The sequence below is a fragment of the Anser brachyrhynchus genome (genome assembly GCF_964034855.1).
Source record: "Anser brachyrhynchus genome assembly, chromosome: 2".
NCBI classification, from domain to species: domain Eukaryota; kingdom Metazoa; phylum Chordata; class Aves; order Anseriformes; family Anatidae; genus Anser; species Anser brachyrhynchus.
This window is the reverse complement of record NC_137695.1, coordinates 65,312,618-65,335,097: the sequence shown is the minus strand read 5'-3', so window position 1 is coordinate 65,335,097 and position 22,480 is coordinate 65,312,618. Positions and strand designations below refer to the sequence as shown.

Sequence of the window (22,480 nt, the reverse complement as noted above, 5' to 3'; positions counted from 1 at the left end):
GCACAGCATGCATGCTGCCTGCTGGGAAGTAACATGCTTGTATCACAACTGAAAGCCAGCATACCAGGTTTCTAGAGAAAAGCACTCTGAGTCTTAAGGCTATTCCCCAGCTTTTTCAATAAGCACAAACACAAAAGAGTGGAAAAGACATCACTTCCCCCCCCCCCCCCCAAATCCTCAGAAGGCGGGGTTGTGTGATCCTCTCACAAGGAGGATCCTAAAAGAGCAAAAAGCATGCAGCAGTCTTGCCTAACGATCTGTTTACTCTATTAATATACAGTGACTGCTCCAACCATGAAAGCAGTTGCTTTCTGCCTGGAAGATGACCCAAAGGCCACAAAAGAAGACAAAAATTCATGGCAAAACAACCCAATAACATGTACTGAGCTCCTCACGATTTTCCAAATGGCCATAGAGAGGAACTGACAAAAATGAGAAATTAAATGAAATTATGTCTACAGTCTGTCAACTGAGAATCAACAGACAACCAATACCTGTTGTAACTTATCCTTGTGGTCCACAAGGACAGCACGCACATCAGAGAAGGAAAAGAACTACAGAAGAAAAGAGGGAATTCATTTACTCACACAGCTTGGTTGGACACAGAGGATTTGTGACCACGCGACACACATACACAAATGTGTGTGTCCATGAAAGACCTGAACTGCAGGGAAGAAGAAAAAGGAGCCAAGATTGCCATAAAAGCTGACTATTCTTTTGACTTTATGAATTTTATAAACCTTTTGACTTTATAAATTTTATAAACTAGTTTGGAAGGAGGATAAAAGTTCTCTTTTTTTATTTCCCACTCAAAAGAAGCCAGTCACTTTATTTGGGTCACCTCTGCCTACGTGGGGGTAGGTTTCCCTTCTGCAATGCTAACTTAGTTATTTATAAAATCTCTGAGCACTTTCATCATTACCAACCACAACATCCTGCAAAACAGCAGATAATCATTAATGATTGGTACAGCCAGTGAAAAAAGGTACAGAGAGAGTACAAGTCCCGGATTCATTTCTGCTACCTTCTGCCATCACAAATTTAAGCATCTAGTCTAAATTAATCATCACTCAATTGACAGAAATACACACCTCCAGAAGGCTGTTTACCTTATCTAATTTAAGCAACATTTTAGGATGGAGCCTGCCTTTCCACCATCTACCAAGACAGCCTTGGTACCCAGTCAAGACTAGACATGTATCTTTTAAACCAGATGCCTAAACAAAGACTGTTAAAGTTAATTGAGACAGGCTTCCACTATAAAGGACACAGAATATCAGCTGCAGGACAGAGAAGCTGATTTGCATCTCCCAGCTCTCAGGCTAATGGGCAAACTATTAGAAAGTCCCTTCCTGACCTGCATTATTTCATAATGCCTATTTGTCACATTTGTGCCTGGGCACAGAGGACACCTATAGAGAGAAGAACAGCTGAAAGTCACTCGCATGGGAGCTGTTCAAGAAATACAGGCTTTTCATTCAAGGTTTTGCTTACAGGATGCCTGCCTCCCAAAGCCCACAGCATTCGTGCCAGTCCTTCATGCCCAGTGGGTCACTGCAGGGCTTGACAGTGCTGGGGTGCTAAAGCTGGACTGCTCAGACGTGCAGTGGTCCAGTAGGTACACTCGGCTGGACAGCTGAAAGGAAGATGACTGGCAAGTCCAATAGTAAACAGAGATTGAGAGTTCAAACTCAAGCCTAAAAAGAGAACTTAGAAATGCTAACCCATGTTTAAGTGGTATATTTCTATGTCTTTGCCAATGCTTTCATGCGAGTTAGCCAAGTGCATCTTAACAGGCACAGAAAGATGCTCAGCGTAGGCAGAGGCCATGAAAAAGACATCTGGTCCAAGCTGTTGTACAACTTGCCTTCCTAGCTGGAGACATTTCAAGAAGAAATCTGAAGGGTGGATCAGGAAGAGAATGCACTGGGGATTTATTTCATCAGTAGGGAAGATGATGTACAGGCGGGCTGAGCTGAAGGCAATGACAGCACCGCAGTCAGGCTCTGCCATTCTTCTCTGCAACATCCCTGCATCTGACTTACTATCAATAGGCAGCTGCTGCAAAAACTGAAGCTCTGTTGAAATGACAACTCTATTAAAGGGGCAGATGGTCCTACAAGCAAATGTTTCACTAAGGACTGGGTAGGTATCATCAAACTCCTTTCTCAATGACTCAGATGACAGCTGATGTCCCAGGAGATATTTCACAGAGCTGCTGTACTATGTAGCCAAGGGGCCAGGAATATTCCTGAACATGACTTGACTTAAAAATATAATGAAGATAGTTGAAACACAAGCCTGTCGGTATGGTTAGAATACTTGGTAGCAGCTTTTATGACAGCCATGGATGAAATGTGCCACTTTTGGAAGGCAGCCAAACTTCTTACACATGGGAGTACAGCTGCACCATAAAGCCTCTGTAGCTTTTTGGATAGATTATCATTCATAACATAGTGGGAAAAGGCAGAAAAATTAAATGAGGAATGTGCCAAATGGACCATATTTATCCTAGAAAAGTGCTGATCTTTTTGAAACACTGGAAGTGTGATTCATAGGACAAGTTTTACTGGACAAAATTTTGACTGTAAACTAGCTCTCCTGTTATCTTGATAGAAAATTTTGAAATTCAAACTAAATATTGATTTATGTTGTCATTTCTCCCTGCACACAAGGAATTTAGAATCAAGTAATGCAATGCCTTTCACATGTAATGCTTTTTTCAGTTTTCTCCTTGCCAATTAGAAGATCAAACTTAATATCCTCAATTATTTATAACTTCCAATAAAAAACATGGAGATTCTTGGAGCATAGGTCAAGAGGGTAAAACTCAACAGCTGATCTCTGCCAAGAGCTATGGCCTCTAAGGCTTTCAAGAAAACATCTACCAAAAACAGCATACAACTACCCTGGTTCAAAGTGTGCAAACAACATTCAGAGGATGCAGAGGCTGAAATTCACATAAAGATGATCACCCAGTAAGAAAATGGGTTCCTTCACTGTTCCAGAGGGAAATGCCAATGACAGCCACGACACTGCTTACTGTGCAAAGTTAACCCTCCATCTGCAGGGAGCAATGGCACATAGAAGGTTGACAAAAATAATCATTACAAAACTGATCATTAGATTTAAAAATCCACGTGGCCAAGCTTAGGAACCCTCAGATTCATTTCTGATCTTAAACCATTAATCGTAAACCATTATCTCAGTCTAGCTATGAATTTTGTACAAGGAAATTCCTGCAGTTCTTCCACAGAGGTAAGCTAGTCTTTACTCTTCCTTTTTAAGGCGTTGACATTTACATTGGCAGGACACAAGGCTACCAAGAAGACCCTTACATCTAATATGCACATGTGTATGTACACAAATAAGCATCACGGGTTCAGATGCAACAATGCTGCTTACTGCCGTGAATAGTCCCTGCAAATTCACAGGATTGTTCTTGGTAACAACACAGCTGGAAATGTTCGCAGGGCTAGAACCATGTGTTAAACCATTTTGTTCAGAAACGGAGGTAGTGCTGTCTTATTTTGACCCACCCTATCTTTGTTTCTTCTCTAACGTGCCACTCATATTTACAGTATGAAACAGAAAATACATTACAAACTGCTATTAGTTTAGTGTTTTTACGTTGACATGTATTTGCATGTCAACGTCCACTGAGCATTCAAACTGGTAGCTTTGGTGGTTCTTCTGTGCAGTGAATTCTGGAGGGTCTTAGTTCCACCTTCAAGCTCCATCTTCATGAAGACTAAGGGCCTCTTGAGTATTTCTGCTTTCTGCATTTAAAGCAGGATGAACCACAAAAGTTACACAGATGGGCAACTATGATAATTAAGGGGACAGAGGAGCTGCTTTATGGAGAGACTGAAAAGTCTGGGAGTCTTTTGCTTAAAAAAGAGAAGTCTGACAGGGGATACGATCAAGGTTTACTGCAGTGGAAATGGTATCCATAGGACTGCTTTTCACTGCATTTAATAATGTTAGATGCAGGACGCATTCACCTAAGCTAGCAAGAAACCAAACCATTTACAATTATTTAAAAAATTAATAAAAGAAGGCACATTTCTACTGAGAGGGTAGTGAACTTCTGGAATCTGTTGCCACAGCAATGACCTGCAACATCTGCCCCAGGCAGACAGCATCAGCAGGTTCAAAAAGGGATTAAACAAACCCAGGAACAATGAGTCCATAAACAACCAGAACAGGCAGGCATGTTCCTGATAACATACCAAATACAAGAACTGTGTCTGCAGGAGACTACAAGGGAGAAGACTGCAGGCAGCAGCCAGGCCCCTGCACTCTCACTGAACAACATATCCAGTTCCAGATGTGAACCCAGGTGTGACACACTTGGGTGTTTCTTAACCTGATTATGCCTGATTGCTAGGTGGCTGCTAGTTTGGGATTGATTTTCACAGCAACCATTAACTCACTTGCAGTTGTGGCTGCTCAAGAAGTCTCTGTCAAAGGGCATCCATAAAGGCAGCAGCCAATATTCATGAAACCTACTGAAAAGCAAGACTATAAAGTTTTTTTTTTTTTCCTTTTATCATTCTGCAGGGAGACAGGCTTATACCAAAGCAGCCTGATTAAAGTTCATTCCCACCCTTGAGCGGTCCACATGACAGCCTAGCTTTGCAGGAACACATGTTCTCCGTGGCACAGCAAGCAGCATCAGGATGACATTAGGAATAGTAATTACAAACATGCCTGCCAGGCCTGGAGCTCACATGCTCTGAACAATAAGAGCAGGAGGACACTGAGAAGGAACTTCAACAGATGTCTGATGACATGGAGGAATAGCTCGCTTGCTGACTCCATCACTGTTTTTCTATTGTAATAATTACCTGGCATGCAAAGCCTTTGTACATGCTTTGTACAAGCCTGACACTGTCCATCCTACAAAGAGTTGTTTATGCTTAGTGGCCTTCCATACAGATGACTGGCATCAGTGACAGGAAGAATGATTTTTGTGTGGCTCTCCTCATTCTTATTTTAGCTATCCTTCATCTGCATCTAATCTCTTGGCATAATGGTAGGGGCAAAGAATAGGTCGGTAGGAGTCTTACTGCAAAAAACCAACTCAAGCAAACTTCAGCTTAAGTTTTAGGAAAAATCATCTTAGTCGTATCTCTTGTTTGCTGTCCACATATTAAATGGATCTTCAAACTTTGGCTCCATGTGTAATTTGGTCATATGAACATTCATGTGAAGCCAATTTGTTCAAGCTGAAGAACTTTACTGTTAAATCCAGATAGACCCCGAGACAACAAAAAAGACTGACTTCTAAGTCATGGTGAAAGGAGTGTGACCTACATAATTGAAAACTCTGATTCATCCCACTTTGGACCATCTTAAACCTCTACGGTTTACTGGCTTGTACTTGTGTTTTTTCACTTTGTGTTTTTTTGTTTGTTTTTTACTTTACTGGCTTGTACATGTGTTACATTAAGAAGAATAAACAAAGAAACACCTCATTGCTTTTGGGTACAGAGGTTATTTAAAATGGAATTGCTTTGTAGTATGGGAACATAGGACTCTATCCTGATTTGGTCAAAGTTGAAGTGAGCAAAGTTTGTAACTTGCTATGTAGCTAAAACAACCCTTAACCAGCTCAAATGCAAACTTACTAAGATTGTTTATGAAGTGACTGACATTTCAAGAAGTTTAGTACTTGCAGTACCCAAACCAAGGTCAAGTCCCTTTCATTTATTTTCCTCTTGGTCACACCACTGCACCCTCACTGGTATCGCACTGGCAAAGATGACAAGAATGAAGCCACCCCCCTTCAGAGCTGGTTAAAACACACAACACTTTTTGTAACTAGTCCCTGAGGCTCCCTAAGCTCCCTGGATACCAGAGAAATACCTATGACTTCCTTTGGATTCCTCCTGATTTCCACCAAAGAATCAAGACCTACTGTATCACCTATTGTCAGTAGGAAGATTAGCCCACTACTACAAAAGAATGAATTAAAGGAGGGTATCATGCATATATTTACATTGTAAAGGTTTTCTGCCTTGCTCTAGGCAGAAAAAAACATCAGGGTTCCACCACATGTCTGTGAGAGGTCTTGTTGCAGCAAACATAGCTGTTCTTAAGCTAGTTTTACCCTACTTAGTGAGGCAGGCTCATGAAGAGGCTTACCACTGTCTCTCCAGTCACTGCTGCTGGCATATCTCTCTACTACCACCCCGCCTTCACCTCTCTGTGCAGGCACCATCCTCTTGGTGTGTCTACACAGCATACGAAAGAGTACGTAGACTTCCTGCAGCCACCTCCAGGCAGGCTTTGAAGAAGTCACAGCAGGCTTTATCATGGGTAGCAACCTACCAGGTACCAGCCTACCAGGTATCGTTCATACTACCTGTTGTCTTGTGTTCCACGAAGCCCATGCTGCTATGCCCTTACTGATGTCACTGTCTGTACTATCGTACCACTAGCACAGATACACCCGCCGGCCACGCAGCATCATCGCACCCTGCTTGGGTAACCAGCACCACGTGAGCTCGGGCTTGTCTACTGAATCCTGCCCTGACCAGCAGAGGATTCCTGGGCAGGACTGTTGTGAAAAGCCAGGCTTTTAGAAATCGTGTCATAGGGAAAGGTACAGTTTTTCCTGTGAAATTGGTGACCCTCTGCTGTCGTCATCATCAGTACATGTACACATATTCTGTGCTGTAGATGGAAAACAGTATAGATGGACAAAAATTCTTCTTTTTTTTGTTCTTCCCATTTGCTGTTTCTGCATTTAAGGCCACCATATGCATTATCAGCCCACCTCCCAGAAACTTCTGCAGGGTTTTCAGACAGCAACACTGGCAAGAAAGACATCTTCAAAATAGAAAAATGTGACAAATAAGAACATAAGCTAAGGTAGGACCTGTTTTCTTCTTCCACTTTATGGAATACACCGAGTTTGCATTGGGCTCCCATGTGCAGAACACAACACAAATATAATAGTTGATAGCCCAAAAATAACACCCACAGGGGAGACTTTTAACCTGTTTTCTCCAAGTTGACTCAATTCCCAGGAGATAGTGCCCCTTCAGTGCCAGGATGAGATCCTCCTCCTTCCCATCACAGCAATGTCAGTGTGTAAAAAGAGCCGCCATCCTCTTACACCATGCAACACTTGTCACCACCCACTCCTCCCACCTCACAGCTCCTCAAGACACTCATTTCTGTTCCCAGAATATATCTTCCAGACAGAATCAAAAGTGATTTACATCTCAGCAGGAAGCCTACGTCCTTCCAGACACTACTGGCTTGGTTCCCTTTGTTTAAACAAAAGATTTTCCCCAAAAGCTACATGGGCTCTTTAGTTGTTTTGTTCTGTGGTTTGCTTATAGAAGTCTCTTGCTGGAAGTATGCAGGGCTCGCTCTGAGGCTGCTCTAGTTGGAAGAACAGACAGAAGAAACCTCCTGATGATTGAACATGTATTGTTCATATGGATATGAGGTGATAGATAATTTGCTTCTGCCTTGCTTCGCTGACTCTTACGAATGCACTGCCTTGAAAATGCTCTAATGATGAAAGTTACGCCACTAGAAGAGCTGGATGGCTTCATGCTATTTCTTTCTTCCAGCATCAGAATATGTTTCTGCACTAAGATTTAACTGATTTTGTTTAACCTACAACTTCCTCCTGGCCTGTCCTTGTGCTCAAGGTCATAAGGAACATATACATTTACTGACTTTGAATACAGTCCTTTGGCCTTGAAAGGAGACTACAGATGCTACAGGAAAATAAATAATGAACTAGTTTAGGTCACTGACCTTCTGAATACAGCCTACAGCAAACCAGGGAAGGTAAACCTGGTAAGGCTTACCAGGAAGGTAAGCCTTGCTCAAGGCTAAAATGTTTTACAAAAGCTACCATAATCCAGGGCTGACCAAATCATATGGTTCTACATCCTGCTAGTCCCTGCATCACATAAAAGCTTCCAAAGAGCAAACAAACATCAAAAGAAACAGGGCCAGCTATGAAACTCCCAAAGTATTCCTGTTCCCTGAGCTCCCGCCAGGCACTGTCTCCTTCTACAAGTGATGCCTTGGAGACACAGAAAGTATGTACCAAGGAGGAATGTCATGTGGAAGCTGCAAGCACTGCCCAACTTAGCTTACCAAGAGAGAAGAACCAAATGCCAAACCCCTCCAAAACTGTTCTGGATGCAGCCCGGGGCAGCAGGCATCATCATTAAAGCTGGGGTCTCACCCAGCCACCCACCTCCTGCGCAACATGGCCCACATGGCAGGGCACCAGAAAAGACGTGGCATAAAAACATCTTTGCTGTAACACAGAGCAGGGCTCTGCAAGCTGAACACATCAGAGCTGCTTTTGCACTAACATTAATCTCTCTGTTTAGTTACTATAGCAAAGCATTTCTTGGCAATTCACAAGAAGCCTTTGTTGTCCGTTTCGCAGCCTCTCCACATCTGAAGGGCTTAACTGATTCCCCATGCACAGTAGGCCTTTTCATGCCATGCACAGACCGGTTACCACAAGAGACACGGCAACCCAAAAGCTGAAGAGGAAGACGTTTTCATTTCAGCACCTAGATAACACACAAATAATGGTAAGCTTCTGCGAGCAAAAAGCAGGAACTGCGGGCAAAGCCACTGCTGTGTTTTCTTTTTCCCAATTTGTTTCCTGCTGGATCTCAGAGAGCGCAAATCACTATGCTTGATAAAAGCTCTACAGTCTTTTTGTTCAAGAGAAAGAATAACTTAGTTCTACTGTGCCAAATTCTGGTTTGGAAAATTACCATTTACCTACCCGTGAACTTCCCCATAATGACAGCAAGCGTAGTACTCCCTCCCTTGACTCAGCGAGCACGGGCAGCGCTCCTTTGTGCCTTTTGACAAGTGGCACCTTTCAGCTCTGCAAAGCCAGCAGTTCAGAAATTGGTGAATGAGCTCCCACTGTCCGTGGAAAAAAAAAAAAATAATAAAAGATCAGAAATACCCTCATAAATCCCAATGCGCTTTACAACATATGTATTTGCCAGATTCAAATGAATTATGAGAAGGATTCACACTGAATGCAATCCACAGAAGTGTGAACTGTAACAGCAGGATGTATTCAGTTTTTGCCTTAAAAAAGGAAATGCCACCTGACAGCTGTTTTTCCCATGAAGATGTGTTCTTACATCTGCAAGCTACGGTGCAAAATTTCAGAAGTGACCTTCCGTTTCTGTATATCCAGAATATTTAACCACATAATTGAAAGAGTACATCTCTCTGGCATAGACATGGGTAAGGGAACTTCAAAAAGCCCAGCTTCATAAAGTCCAGCTTCATAAAGCCCAAGATCTCCCCAGGTTATGGTGGTGCTGCCAGCCCTGCATAGCTCTGCTCACTCTGGACTCCTAGGTCTCCTGGCCATCTGACAGGCCTAAACAGTAATTTTTTTCCTGTATTTTCACATCCAAAGATTGGAAGCGACCATCCCATCATTTCAAAATGCTATCTACAGACAGTGGTTATTAATTGCTTTCTGAGACTGGACTGCACTGTAATAACAGCTAGCAAGATGCCGCAATGGTTAGTAATGACAGAATTATTAAGGCAGGGAAATGAGCAGCAATAATGATGAGGTGTAAGGACAATCGCTCATTGAGACGGCCCCTCCTTTTTTTTTTTTTTTTTTTTGATCTGATGAATGCTACTGACCTCTGTACAGGGCTCAAACACCTCATCACGTTTTATTTTATTTATTATTTTTTGCTTGCTTCAGCCTGATGCCTCTTCGTAATGAACGGGAAACTGCAATGTTAAAATCAACAGTTCCAGGAGCAGACACTGATTTTGGATGACTCTGAATTTAAGAGCTCAGCACAGGATCCTGCAGCACTGCTGTTTCAGGTGTTTTGAGCGATGAAATGAGCGAACGTGTTCCACAGCCATTGAGATCAGGACCAAGGGATCCCCCTCCTTCCTTACCATTCCCTTTAGAAGGGAACTCCACTGCCAGTGGAGCTTGGTTTGTAAAAGTGGAAGCCACCAGAAATGCCATGAAGCTGCCTGGGGACTCCACGTAAAACATACCCAGATATCCTGGCGATGGGTTGCAATTCATCAGTCTAAGTATCAACAGACAGACAAATGGACAGTCTCATCTCTGCAAGGCCAGTCCCTATGTAACAGAACTAGTGACCTACAAACCCACGCTTTAACCACAAGACCATACCTCCCTTTTACTCATTAAGTCATCCTCTGTGACTGTCAGTGATGATACAGCATATTCTTGCCGATTCTCCAAGGTCTTAAATGACTCAACTGCTTTAGTTTGTATGTGCAGTGACACTTTCTATGACTATATTTAGTTTTAGAGAGGGTCTGGAAAAGTGATATCACACGGGAATGAGGAAGTATTTATCCCCCAACTGGAAACACATGATGATGATGTAAAGCTACTATTTGGAGAGCTCTATTTATACTGTTGTTTCCTGAATCTAATGTGACTCAGAGAATCTCCGGACACAGCATGGTATCACCGCTGTATTCTGCTGCAGCCACTGACAAAGTTTCGCAAAAGTTTGACTAACAGCAAGCTACCACTGCTCTATGAAGCAAGGCTGAGCAACAGATGCTGAGGAAGACTCACCAATCTAAGAACATTTGCTTCCTGGATAAAAAAATAGCATTTGAACCTGATTTATTTGGTTGAACTTTTCCTCCTGTGACTTCAAGTCTCCTGACTCATGAGTCAAACACCCTCTATGGAAAAAAAAAAAATGATGCAAAGTCTATATAAAGACATGTAAGGGGAAAAAACCACCTTTGACAAATTCTCTGCCACAATGAATCCTCCATTAGTCACTTGGTCAATGGATTTAAACTCTGTATAATTAATGGTAGACCAGTGACAGAACTATATGGGAAATACCTAACAACCACCATATAATAAATATGCAAGGACAGTTAGTGCAGAGTGAAATCTGATTTCACTAACTGTTGCTTGTTGTGATTTTTTTTTTTTAAAACAGATCAACAACTGCTTTCCCAAAGACAATTCCTCCTGCTTCTTGACAAGTCAGGCATTTCTATGATCATCACTTTTTAGAAGTACTCCGTGTAAGGCTTACAAAGGCAGAGGAGATCCAGCTGCAGAATAAGTTCCCAGGAGTAAATCTTGAAAATCTGGCCTGAATGTTTCCCAAAAGGACCGCTAACCTTTTTGCTCAGACAAGAACATGGCTCCAGTTAAGGGAATGATATTCAATTACTTCCCCTTCTTTTTACTTTTAAAGAAACAAAACCAGAGCACAACTCTGTACTCTGAGAGCAAGCAGACAGAAGCTCTATGGCCATGACTAGACTGATGTAGCAGACTGAGGAAGAACAGAGAAAAAGACGTTAGGAAGAAAAACAAGAATCAAAATTTCACATCTATGAGTACCAGTGATCTGCACTGAATTACATCAAGCCAGTTCGAGATGACAGAAAGGTAAACTGGCATTAGCATTCCTAACAATATTAATATTACCTAACATTTTAATTAATATACTCTAATCGCTCTTGCAAAGTCGAGGCAAAATCCATCAGCAAACACAGGATCATCCAAGATGAGAGGTTCCATGAGCAAATCATCATCTAATGACTTTAATACAGTATGTGGATCTTTCTCTAATATGATCCTCTATTTCTAGGCCAGCCTTGTCCCCGGAACTCATCCGTATCTGCCTGTAACAACTGGATTACACTGTACACAGTACTGGTCTCTCTACCAGTGTGTGGGTAAGTCAGAGCACAAAGTGACACCCAGTCAAATTGGCAGCCATTTTACACTCACTTTGCACAAAACAGCCAAATGGAATAGCGAATCGAGCCATACTGATAGTTTGCATTTGGCTAAGAGCTTATTCACCTCTTCAAAAGTTTAATATTAAACGAAACGAAATCACAAGGTGACTGAACGATGCTACACTGCTCAGTTCTTAAGGGCAGAAACTCCCAGTGATTACAGATACAAGCAGGATGCCTAAATACAAAATAGGAAAAAAACAGGGGAAAAAAAAGAGAGGCTCAGTAAAGAGGGGATCATAGCAATTACCTTCCTCAAAAGTGTTTTCTTTTTGCCTCGGTCATGCCAGGAGGAAGTAAATTTTCTTCCAAAAAGGGAAAAAGAGCTGGGATAAGTCTCCACAAACACCTCCAAAATATTGTTTAAACTTCAGGACAAATGGGAAAAAAGGACCAGCTACCTGAAAATCCTCATGTTGCTGTATCAGTGAGCAGTCCTCAGTGATCACACACAAGCAAGGGAGCCATGTGGCCCGGGGTTCTCTCCAGAGACACCGTGGATGTAAAGGGTCCCCTGCTACCACCCAGAACAGCCTTACATTTCTGCTTTCACAACAGCTCCCGTGCTAGCCCCCCAGCTCTTTGCTGGGCCACCTGTGCTCTTTTATATCCCTCATAGTCCCCAACCTAGAGGAAAAATCCAGGATACGTCTTGCTGCTGCGCCCTATTCAGTGTCCAATCACATTCCCTATGAAGATGTAAGCCACACCTGCAGGCAAGATCACAGCCAGCCAGCACCCGGGTAAGCTCCTTAGGACAGCCTGAGAGGAGTAACAGAGCAAATTTTGTATTTTAACTGGGTGTATGCTGACTAAAGATTGGTTTCTGAAACATCTGCTTATTTACTTCTTCACCATGAAGTACGGCTTTTACATCAATATTGCATTTCCTCAAGAACTGCGTGCTATTGGTAAGTGTTTAGGGTTTTACATTAAGAAAAAGCTGCATATGTTTCAGTCTTCAGCAAATAGTTTCTCTTGTTCCCAGCCCCCTTTTCTTTTAAGTTTTGGCAATCAAAAACTTAAGACAGTTGCAAAATGCTTGCAATATAATCAGAACCAGATGATCTCCCTTAGCCACAGCTCGCTTGCTAAGCAATCCCACACCCCAAAAATATATAGTCTAGAAAAAAAAAAATTACAATATCAAACCCACTTTTGTTACTACTGACATCCTTAACAGAAGAAAAAAAACACTGCACTCCCATAACTGAGCAGCAGTGCTGGCAGTGAGTGATTAATCGCCATATACGTTCCTTGTCTCATTCCTGTCACACACAGTTAATTCAATTGTTTGCCAAGAAGTGAATGCTAATATAACCGTTGATTGCTTATATTCTGTATTACAGAAACACTGTAACATCATTAAACACATAGCATCCAGCATCACTAATGTGACCTGACAATACTACAACAGCATTAATGCAATTGTTCAGGTTTTCTCCTGAGACATATAAAAGCCTTAATTTTTATGATTGTCCAGACCTGATTTCTCTTGCTTTACTCATACGCTCCTTAACATTCTCTCCAATATTCTGTGGTCTACTGTACCCTGAGCAGCTTTTCTTCTCTGCAGTTTATCTCTGGATGATCTTATCAGCAAATGAGTTCAGTTGTATCTGAACTGATGATGCACAGATGAACAACTATTTCCAGACTTCTCACTTCCAGTGCTCAGTGAATTGTTGGTCTGTTTTTGGGACAGATCACCCAGAACTTCCACCCTCTGGCTCGAGCACAACACAGTAGAAGAAAATGTTTTACTTTCCATCAGATTTCACCTCTTCTTACTTTTCATCCTGGAGACAACTCAACTCAGCCCTGTATCACCAGCTGTCCCCTTGGACATGCACTTTTTAGGTCTGCACATCTGGATTATGCTGAATGTCTTGCTTAGGCAGAGCTTCTCCTAATAGCTGTTCCTGGTATTCCTCAGCTCCACAAGAGGATGCTTTTCTTCCAGACCAGAAACATGCCTCTCTGCCATTTTTTAGCGAGTGTAGTGACTGGACAAGGGGTAAAAGTTTTAAACCTAAAAAAGGTAGGTCTAGATTACATATAAGGAAGAAATTCTTTACTCAGAGGGTGGTGAGGCACTGGAACAGGCTGCCCAGAGAAGCTGTGGATGCTCCATCCCTGGAGGTGTTCAAGGCCAGGCCAGATGGGGCTTTAGGCAGCCTGGTCTGGTGGGAGGTGTCCCTGCCCATGGCAGGGTGGTTGGACCTAGGTGGTCTTTAAGGTCCCTTTCAACCCAAACCGTTCTGTGATTCTATGATTCACTTAAAGAGGGTTAAGCTAAGAGAAAAATGGGACCACCATTCCCAAAATTACAAGTGGAGTAATTAGTAGCAGAAAACACACTTTAAACTTCTTTGTCTATTTTAACAGACAAGGTAGATGGGGCATCCTGCAAGCACTTTTTACGCAGCATCTGTGCAATTCCTCCTTCCTCAGGCTTCTAGCACCTGACATTTCAGTTACTCTGGTGTTGTTTCCTCAACTCCTGATAAAGAGAAACTTGTTCTCCCCCTTCCAGAATGCTTCAGTAGAGATCACTTTTCCAAGCCTGTCACTATCACCTCACTGCTGTCTGCACCAGTTCTCTTCACATACTTTTGCATCAAACATAAGCCTCTTATCTTTGGTTTCAATGCTTCCATCACTTATCCTCACCCTATCTATCATTTCTCACTCACTACGGAGATATTGATTCCTGCTTCCGATCAGCCTGGGAAGCCTTCCACTATCACTCAACTACCAGACCTTCCAACAAGCATTTTCATGCTTTCCTACCCCTACTGCCTTTCTCCTTCATTTTTTTGTGTGTAAACTTCTCAGCACCACCTTTATCAGACCTGACATCTGGCATGCAAAATGCGTAATGCTGTTGTCTTCTCTGTCCTCTCCCATGTATCATCTATAACCACATGTTATATACTGATTTCTCTTAAGAGGAAAAGCTCTGCAGACAAAATCAGATTTCTGCTCTGTGCTGACAGTGCCTAGCAAGGTGGAGTCCTGCTCATGTGCCAGGCATGGCCTACAGCATGGCAACACGTAGCACGACAATGAGTGGTAATGTACAGTAACAGTGAAGACCTAACGGACAGCCATGTGCATCTTGGCTTGTTCTGGATATATTAAGTCTGTGTACCAAAAGAGCTGAGAGGTAGAAGTGAGCAAACAAAATACACCACTATATTTGCTCATCTTGGTTATTTGGGTGTAAACCTGCAATTTTAAAATAAAATAAATATTTTAGAATGTGTATCAATTTAATTCAGTTAGCTTACTAGTAGCCACCCACAGGAACAGGAAACTAGCATAGTCTAAACTCTAGATTCATTCTTAAAACCTTTCCTAAACACTCACAGATTCCCCAGCCTGTCTGCTATGAAAAGTTATATTGTTAACATGCTTTATTTTAGTTTAGCTTATTTCACTTTTCTTACTGGAGTAAACCACACTGGTGTAAATCCATCTTTATAACCATATAACTGCATTGATATTAGTGTTTCTGCTAGTGTAACTATTTCAGGTTTCATAGCAGCTTAACAAGGAAAAGTGAAGCCTAACTGTAGCACATTGAGTCATAATCTCACGTATAAAGGTACCAACTACACTATAGAACACCAGTACTATAGTATTTGGGGATAGCTTTGGACTGTCAGGGTAGAAAGCAATGATTCTCACCCTGCTTTTGTTCCTGTTGGTATGCTCCCACCTCCTGTACTGGGGAACCTGGATCCTCTGTAGCAAAGGTCCTGAAAGCCTGAGATGCAGAAGACATTTCTCCTGGATGAAGTATGCAGAAAATCTTCCTCATCTTCTGTGTGTTGAGAGGATGTAATCACAGCCAAGTGTGGTCCTATCTATTGTAAAATGTCAAAGGCTTAATCAACCACCAAAGGAAACTTTTTGCTTTTCCAGACGTATAAACCAAGCATAGATTAACGATCTCTGACTGTGCAAGATATTTTTAATCCAGGCTTTTAGGTGACTTAGCAGCACTGGCACAAGCCTGAATGGCATAAAGCATCAGAAGGGAATTTTACTGCAGTGTCTGCTCAAAACTACATAAGCTCTCAGTAACACTCTTCCAGCATGCGCCAGTGAAGTGGAACGAGCTTTAGCACGGTTCATTGGTCAGAATCTGAAAAAAAAAGTAAAGAACAAAGTCTGCTGAAGTTTCTCTATGTTTGTCTCACCCACTAAGGCTCCCATAACGCTCAAAAACTAAAATAATAAATAAGTTAAACTTGAAGAAAGGCTTGAGTGCATGAAAGCTTGTTTTTCCCAACTGCACCCATTGGTCAACTTTCCATAGACCTTAGATCACTTTGGACCACTAATTGTACACTGCCAAACAATCAACTCGTTTGTAGTAAATATATGGACATTGCTATGCACGTGGCTCTCCCACATGCTAATGAACTTCAGCAAATCGTATTCTTTCGAATTAGATTATTAGAATCACAGAATGACAGAATGGTTTGGGTAGGAAGGGACCTTAAAGACCACACTGTGCCAACCCCTTGCCATGGGCAGGGACACCTCCCACCAGACCAGGCTGCCCAAAGCCCCATCCAGTCTGGCCTTGAACACCTCCAGGGATTGGGTGTTCATCCTCATCCACAGCTTCCCCGGGCAACCTGTTCCAGTGCCTCACTGCCCTTTGAGTAAAGAATTTCCTCTTAATGTCTTATCTAAATGTACCCTCTTTTAGTTTAAAGCCATTCCCCCTTGTCCTATCACTGCACTCCCTGACAGAGTCCCTCCCCAGCTTTCCTGTAGCCCCCTTTAGGTACTGGAAGGCCACTATAACGTTTCCCCGGGGCATTCTCTTCTCCAGGCTGAACCACCCCAACTCCCTCAGCCCGCCCTCATAGGAGAGGTGCTCCAGCCCTCTGATTATCCTTGTGGTCTTCCTCTGGACCTGTTAGAGTACATCCATGTCCTTGTGCTGGGGGCACCAGAGCTGAACGCAGGGCTCCAGAGGTGGGGTCTCACGAGAGCAGAGCAGAGGCGGACTATCACCTCCCTCGCCCTGCTGGCCATGCTGCTTTTCATGCAGCACAGGACATGGCTGGCTTGGAATTGAGAAAGGAATTGGAATAGTCCTACCATCCCATCACCACCTCCAGTTTCTAAACTCAATTCAGCTCGCACAACAAGCCCAGCGGTATTCCCTGTATTTTAAGAATATGCTAAGCAGCACAATAACACCCTCTCTATTATCCTTGCCTATACAGGCCCCAACACATTTTAACTGAGATGTTAATTATGCTGCAACTTAAGTGGACATGTCTAAACAGGAGGAGCTGTTTTCCACATAGTTATGAATACACAACAAAATCCTACTGCAGACAGAGCAAAGCCATACTTTTAGCACTTGTGAGTTGATTACAGGAAAACCTAGCAAGTTGTCTTGGTAAGCCTGACAATTTGTAATCATTATAAGTTTTAATATATATTTTCAACTCAGTTTTCATTACTTTAAATATGTTAAAATTGTTTTCCAGCTTGACATATTTCCATGCTCAGGGCCATGTAAGCCCTCAAGACAAAACCCCATGATTTATCTCAGAACAGAACGTCACTTTTCACCATCTCATGAAGATAATGTATTTACTTCCATTCCAAACTGAGCTAGTTTGCTCCAAGGCAAACGCACTTCTGAAAATTACGTCATTTTTTGTAGTTCATCAAGCCCATTGTTTCCAAAAGTAAATAGCCGTTACCCTTGCTGATTGCGTAATCACTCTCCTTCCTTAAATCAAGGGCTTTGAAGAGAGGGGAAAGGCTGCCTGGCTCAGATAGCCTCAGTGGGAAAGAACATCCAGCCTTTGTGCTCTTGCATTTGCAGGAAGACTTGCTCTTGTTTTTATTGCAGATATGTTGTGTTTTGTTTCCCAATGAGAAGAATTATCGGAATTCAAGAGAATGAACAACCACGGTACAACCCTCCAGCAGGGTATGGAAGCTCCCACACCACTCTTGTTGGCTGTTAAATTGTCTTAAACAGCAGCCTGAGGACAGCACAAGAAGCCAGATGTCAGGAAAGAGTAAAGTTTAAGGAGAGATGTGCCCTAGGAGAGGTTGTGGATGTTGAAGTCTCTTGCTCTAGTTCCCTTCTTATACACAGGCATTAAAATTCTCCACCAGATCTCCTAGCTCCAGCCAAAAAGCTGTGCTCAGCAATGCAGACTCACCTTTTGCCTCCTCTGCTGTGGCACATCTACGTGAAGGAACACAATTCTCATTGGCAACACAGAAAAAAGTTTTTTGGCCGAGTTTAAGTCACTTGCAAAACCAGCTCCTGGTAGAACATAACTACATCTGACTTGAAAACACAGTTTTGTGGTGCTTTTAAATCACTCAAAGAGGACATTAAATCCAGTAGCCCAGGAAAACTCAGTGTTGGCTTCCCTGCTCCCACCGGAGTTAGGGCCAACGAGGCTGAGCACTGCTGACTGCTTCTGAAAAGCACATCCGAGGACCCGGTCCAATCAGGCTGCATGCACTGGACAACTCCTGTAGACTTCTATGGACTTTGGCTCCATCCCAGACCACATCAGCATCCCCCAGGCCCACATGTTTTAGTGATTTACTGCCCAAGAGCTCTCCAAGTTTTCAGTGACTCTGACTGAGCCAGAGTAAAATGTGCTGTTACTTAAGATTATTTTCATAGTGCCTCTGGTACCTTTGGGAATTAGTTCTTTTCTACTCTGAGTAGCAGTAACTGAATGAAACTGCTGCTTTCCATGGGCTACTTAAAAGACCCATGCTCTCACTTAATGAAGGGCTAGCAAGCAACAGCCACACCAGATTATGTACTCTCACAGGTTTCACACCAAGCACAGCTTAATTTATCCACAGAATTTGTGCAGTTCAGTTAACAAGTAGGCGTGTGTTGCTCCAATTACCGAGAGCCTTATGGTATGGAAGATACCCGTGCCTCTTGCACAGCCACATATTAGCAAGTGACGCTTATTCAGAAGGCTGCATGTAAACTGCAGTCCAAAGGAAAATGTCATACCTATTAATTAAACTACAAATAGATGTCTGAAAGAACTATTAGATGGCTAAGAACTTCAAACCACCAAATCCAAGAAACACCATGTAACGTGCTGCAGGGAAGGATAACCAAAGCACTGCTGGTGTACACACCCAGATGTAACTCTGCTCTACTAAAAATGTAAAAGGGTTTCTCCATTATACCAAGGATGAAGATTTTAGATAATGACATGGAGACAAAGAAAAAATAAAAAGGCTTTCACTATAATTTTTTTTTCCTGCAATCAAAACTAATTATTATTCACTAATGTTCAGAGTTCATTACCATTTGTCTCACAGTTCAGAGTCCAGTTTCAGAAGCTGTCAGGTCTGACTAACCCAGGGGAAACAGCGCCTTGCTGATAGGTACCAGAGAGGCATTAAGCTGACATATTTACAAAGACTGTGAATTATACATGAGTTTCTGTATGAACCAGACAGGTTTAGTGCACCACACATTCTTCATGTATTATATTTGGGTCTCATAACACAACAATTGCAGTTTATTGTTCTGTGAATTTAATGCTGGTGGAAGCATGAGAGTGGCATCCCCAGGGGCCCATCTGCTGCTCCTGCACAGAGCCCAGCCATGAGTTTTTCCACAGCACTCACATCAGTCCAGAAAGAGCCAAACATCTGGAAGTACAGGGAGTTTGATTTCCATGTTCAGTCAGTCCTCAGCGATCATTCTGGAGGAAAGAAATCGCCAGCTCCATACAAAAAATTATCCATACATAAAAAATTGCCATGGGTCCATATACTTTATAATGTGTTAATACGACTCGGGGAACACACTGACGTGTCCCCAGCATCCAATACAGCCATACTAGTGTTTAGCAGAATCCCATCTACGCTAGCGCTCTCAAAGTGTTCACTAAAAAAGAGCTGTATATTTAAAATACCATGTCCACCCCGGGCTTCAACATATAGCAAAATAGATGAGTTTCTTAGTGTAAAGCTTACAGATCCTCTTAGCGTGCAGTATCTAAGAAAGCTTTCTGAAAGGCCAGAATCCCCCTTCAAGGCTGTTCTGCCTCAGTGCTGTAAAATTTCAGCTTCAGTTCAGGATACAGAACAGTAAACAGTTCCTGTAAAGTGCATGACAGTCTTTAAGCAGCTGCATCCAATCACCATCCTTTTCCATCACCTCTCAAATACTGCTAGAACACCACCCACTTGAATGGCAAGAGCTGCTGCCAGACTTGAAAAAAAACAGACTGAATTCTCACTGAAGAGACGAAAAATCAGAGCTACTATCTCCTGCCTGACATGACTGTAATCAATAGGTGCAACAGGCTCCAGCATCATCCTGCAGGATGGCTTCACATGCAGCACAGTATGAAAACACATCACATCCTGCAGACCACGTACAGCAGCATGGAGTGAACGCACAACCCCTCCACAGCACAGTCATTCCAGAAGTTTTGAGAAGACACACTGCAATTTGCTTGTGCCTGCTTCTTTCATGATTCATCCAGCTCCACAACAGTAACTGCCGACATTCAGCGTTGTCTTTGCAGGCTTTAATCAGTTTAAATGCCCTGATGGATCTCCATCTTCGGTATCACCCCAGAATATGGACTGTGACCACAGGCTCAGACATGCTACTGCATCATGCAGGCAGCTTCTCTGCTTTTCACAACACTATTTGGGTATGACTTACACTGGAATGCATCTTCAGGGATTATCTACCCCCAGGCTTCTCCACCATGATGATCTAGCCCTCCAACCCATTTCAATGTTATTTGCACACGATTCAAAAGATGTAAGTCATCAGTAAAAACCAATGTAATTTCAGCAAACACGCTGAAAGACAGGTATAACACACTAATGCAGAAGCCTCTAATAGAGGTAGATGTGAACCCAAAGAAGGAGAAATAAAGGACTGAAGAGGACTCATTAAGGTGTTACAAGTGGAAGTTACGTGGAAATAATGCAACTGAATTAAGAATATGGCCTGACTACAAAGCTGCCACTTCCAGTGGAGTGACCCACCTGAACTACAGCCTGGAAGGTGACAGAATCCCCACACCGAGGAAAACATTTAAAATTTGGTGAATCACAAAAATACGCTATAGGGAAAACTCTGCTGTGTGCAGGACACTGCCTAGGTGACCTCAACACTTTTGTCTATTCAAATGCCTATGAATGTATGAAGCAATAAGAGTTTGTCTATTTGAGACATAACACCAAACCTGAACAATTGTTTTCATGACAAATCCATAGCAGCTTATTCCAAAGATGTAACATGACTAGTTTTTCACGGATGCCACAATTATGCCAGCTCTCTGTTTGAACATTCCTTTTTTTTTTTTTAAATGAACTGCGACATCACAAGAAAAGGCGGTCATGGGACTAAGAATATTACTGCTCACCTGTTGCAGCTAAAATACCCACTGCCACACACACAACACTAAATAAAACTTGGGAGAATAATTCAAATCACTATAAATCTGCTCTCAGTCTCATCATGGTGTTTTTAGCAGGTTTTGCTCATGGCACATTAACAGTACAACTGTTGTAACCTCAATACTTAGATGGCAAAGTAGTGGAGGATTGCAAAGACAGAAATCATCATTTTAGCATTGTTGCTGGATTAAAATCAGAGAGCAGGACAACTACCAAGGAAGCAGTCAGAAATTGAGTCTCCAGGAGTGACAAACACAGCATGAGGAAAATTGCAAGGGCCACTGACCAACTTCTGGAGTGGTTTTTTTTTGGGGGGGGGGGGGGGGGAGGTTGATTTGGCCACCTCAACTGCTCTAAGTCCATTTTCCTGTATCTACAAACTCCTCTGTGACAAGATGCTTCACAAAGGAACTGCACACAATGCCAAGTTCTTCCACAAGCTTTCCACACCAATACCACAGCTCTCAGTATGAACGAGAGCAGCCCTCTGCCCGCTGGCCAGGCGACGGTCAGCTGAGCTGTAAGATTTCAGACCCAACATCATAAGCCTGTTATTGGATTTGCTGAATTCCTGCTGGGTGAGGTATGCTTTCTGCAAGGTTATGATTCAGAAATGCAGCACTGAAGGAGGCCACAATCAACAGCTTCTAATAAAAGCTACTGTTATTTTTCTTTCCCACAAGTGAGGTAGAGGAGGTACAAGAATGAGATGTGTTTAAGCACACAGTTAGTGCACAGGTACGCTTGTGTCCAGGCAGCTTTTTCTTCTGTGCTGCTTTTCCGTGCTTCAAACTTTTGGTCCCCACTGACCATTGTATTCTAAGCACAGCATTAACAAGTCTTAAGTGAATTCAGATGGGCTTCCTGTAACTGCTCCTAAGTCCCACATAAACAGGGTGTAATCTAATTACATCAGCAGCCTCCCCTGCTCTTCACTCCACCCTACAAAGCGTACACCCTCCTCAGAGGGCCAGCCAACCAGATGAAGCAAGCACATTTCTGCACGTCCCAGTTCAGTGCTCAGCGAGTTTATGCATAATGCACACTCTGTTTGTGCAGCTCCAAGGACCCAGTTCAAATCAGCTTGTGGTCTCTGAAATCATTCTCAGCACACTTGTCCAGTCTCTTTGGTAGGCAAATTAAATTTCTAAATTGTTCATGCTCACTTCAGGCTTTCACTCCTCTCTGCTATACATAAGCTACA

The 22,480-nt window shown here is 42.6% G+C and overlaps 1 protein-coding gene across 2 annotated transcripts in view; it reads right to left on the bottom strand.

Moving 5' to 3' along the window:
• GFOD1 (Gfo/Idh/MocA-like oxidoreductase domain containing 1) overlaps positions 1 to 22,480 on the bottom strand; it is a 69,871-nt gene that overhangs the window by 30,058 nt on the left and 17,333 nt on the right. Inside the window, exons 1-2 of one of the 2 annotated variants that reach the window (XM_080577966.1) lie at positions 15,505 to 15,642; positions 8,783 to 8,928 (exon numbers count right to left, since the gene is read on the bottom strand). The exons of the other annotated variant lie outside the window; for it this stretch is intronic. Of the exons in view, the coding sequence (XP_080434092.1) occupies positions 8,783 to 8,798 (16 nt within the window). The 5' untranslated portion in view covers positions 8,799 to 8,928; positions 15,505 to 15,642. Of the gene's footprint in view, positions 1 to 8,782; positions 8,929 to 15,504; positions 15,643 to 22,480 lie in introns of those variants that run through there. 2 annotated transcript variants of the gene reach the window in all.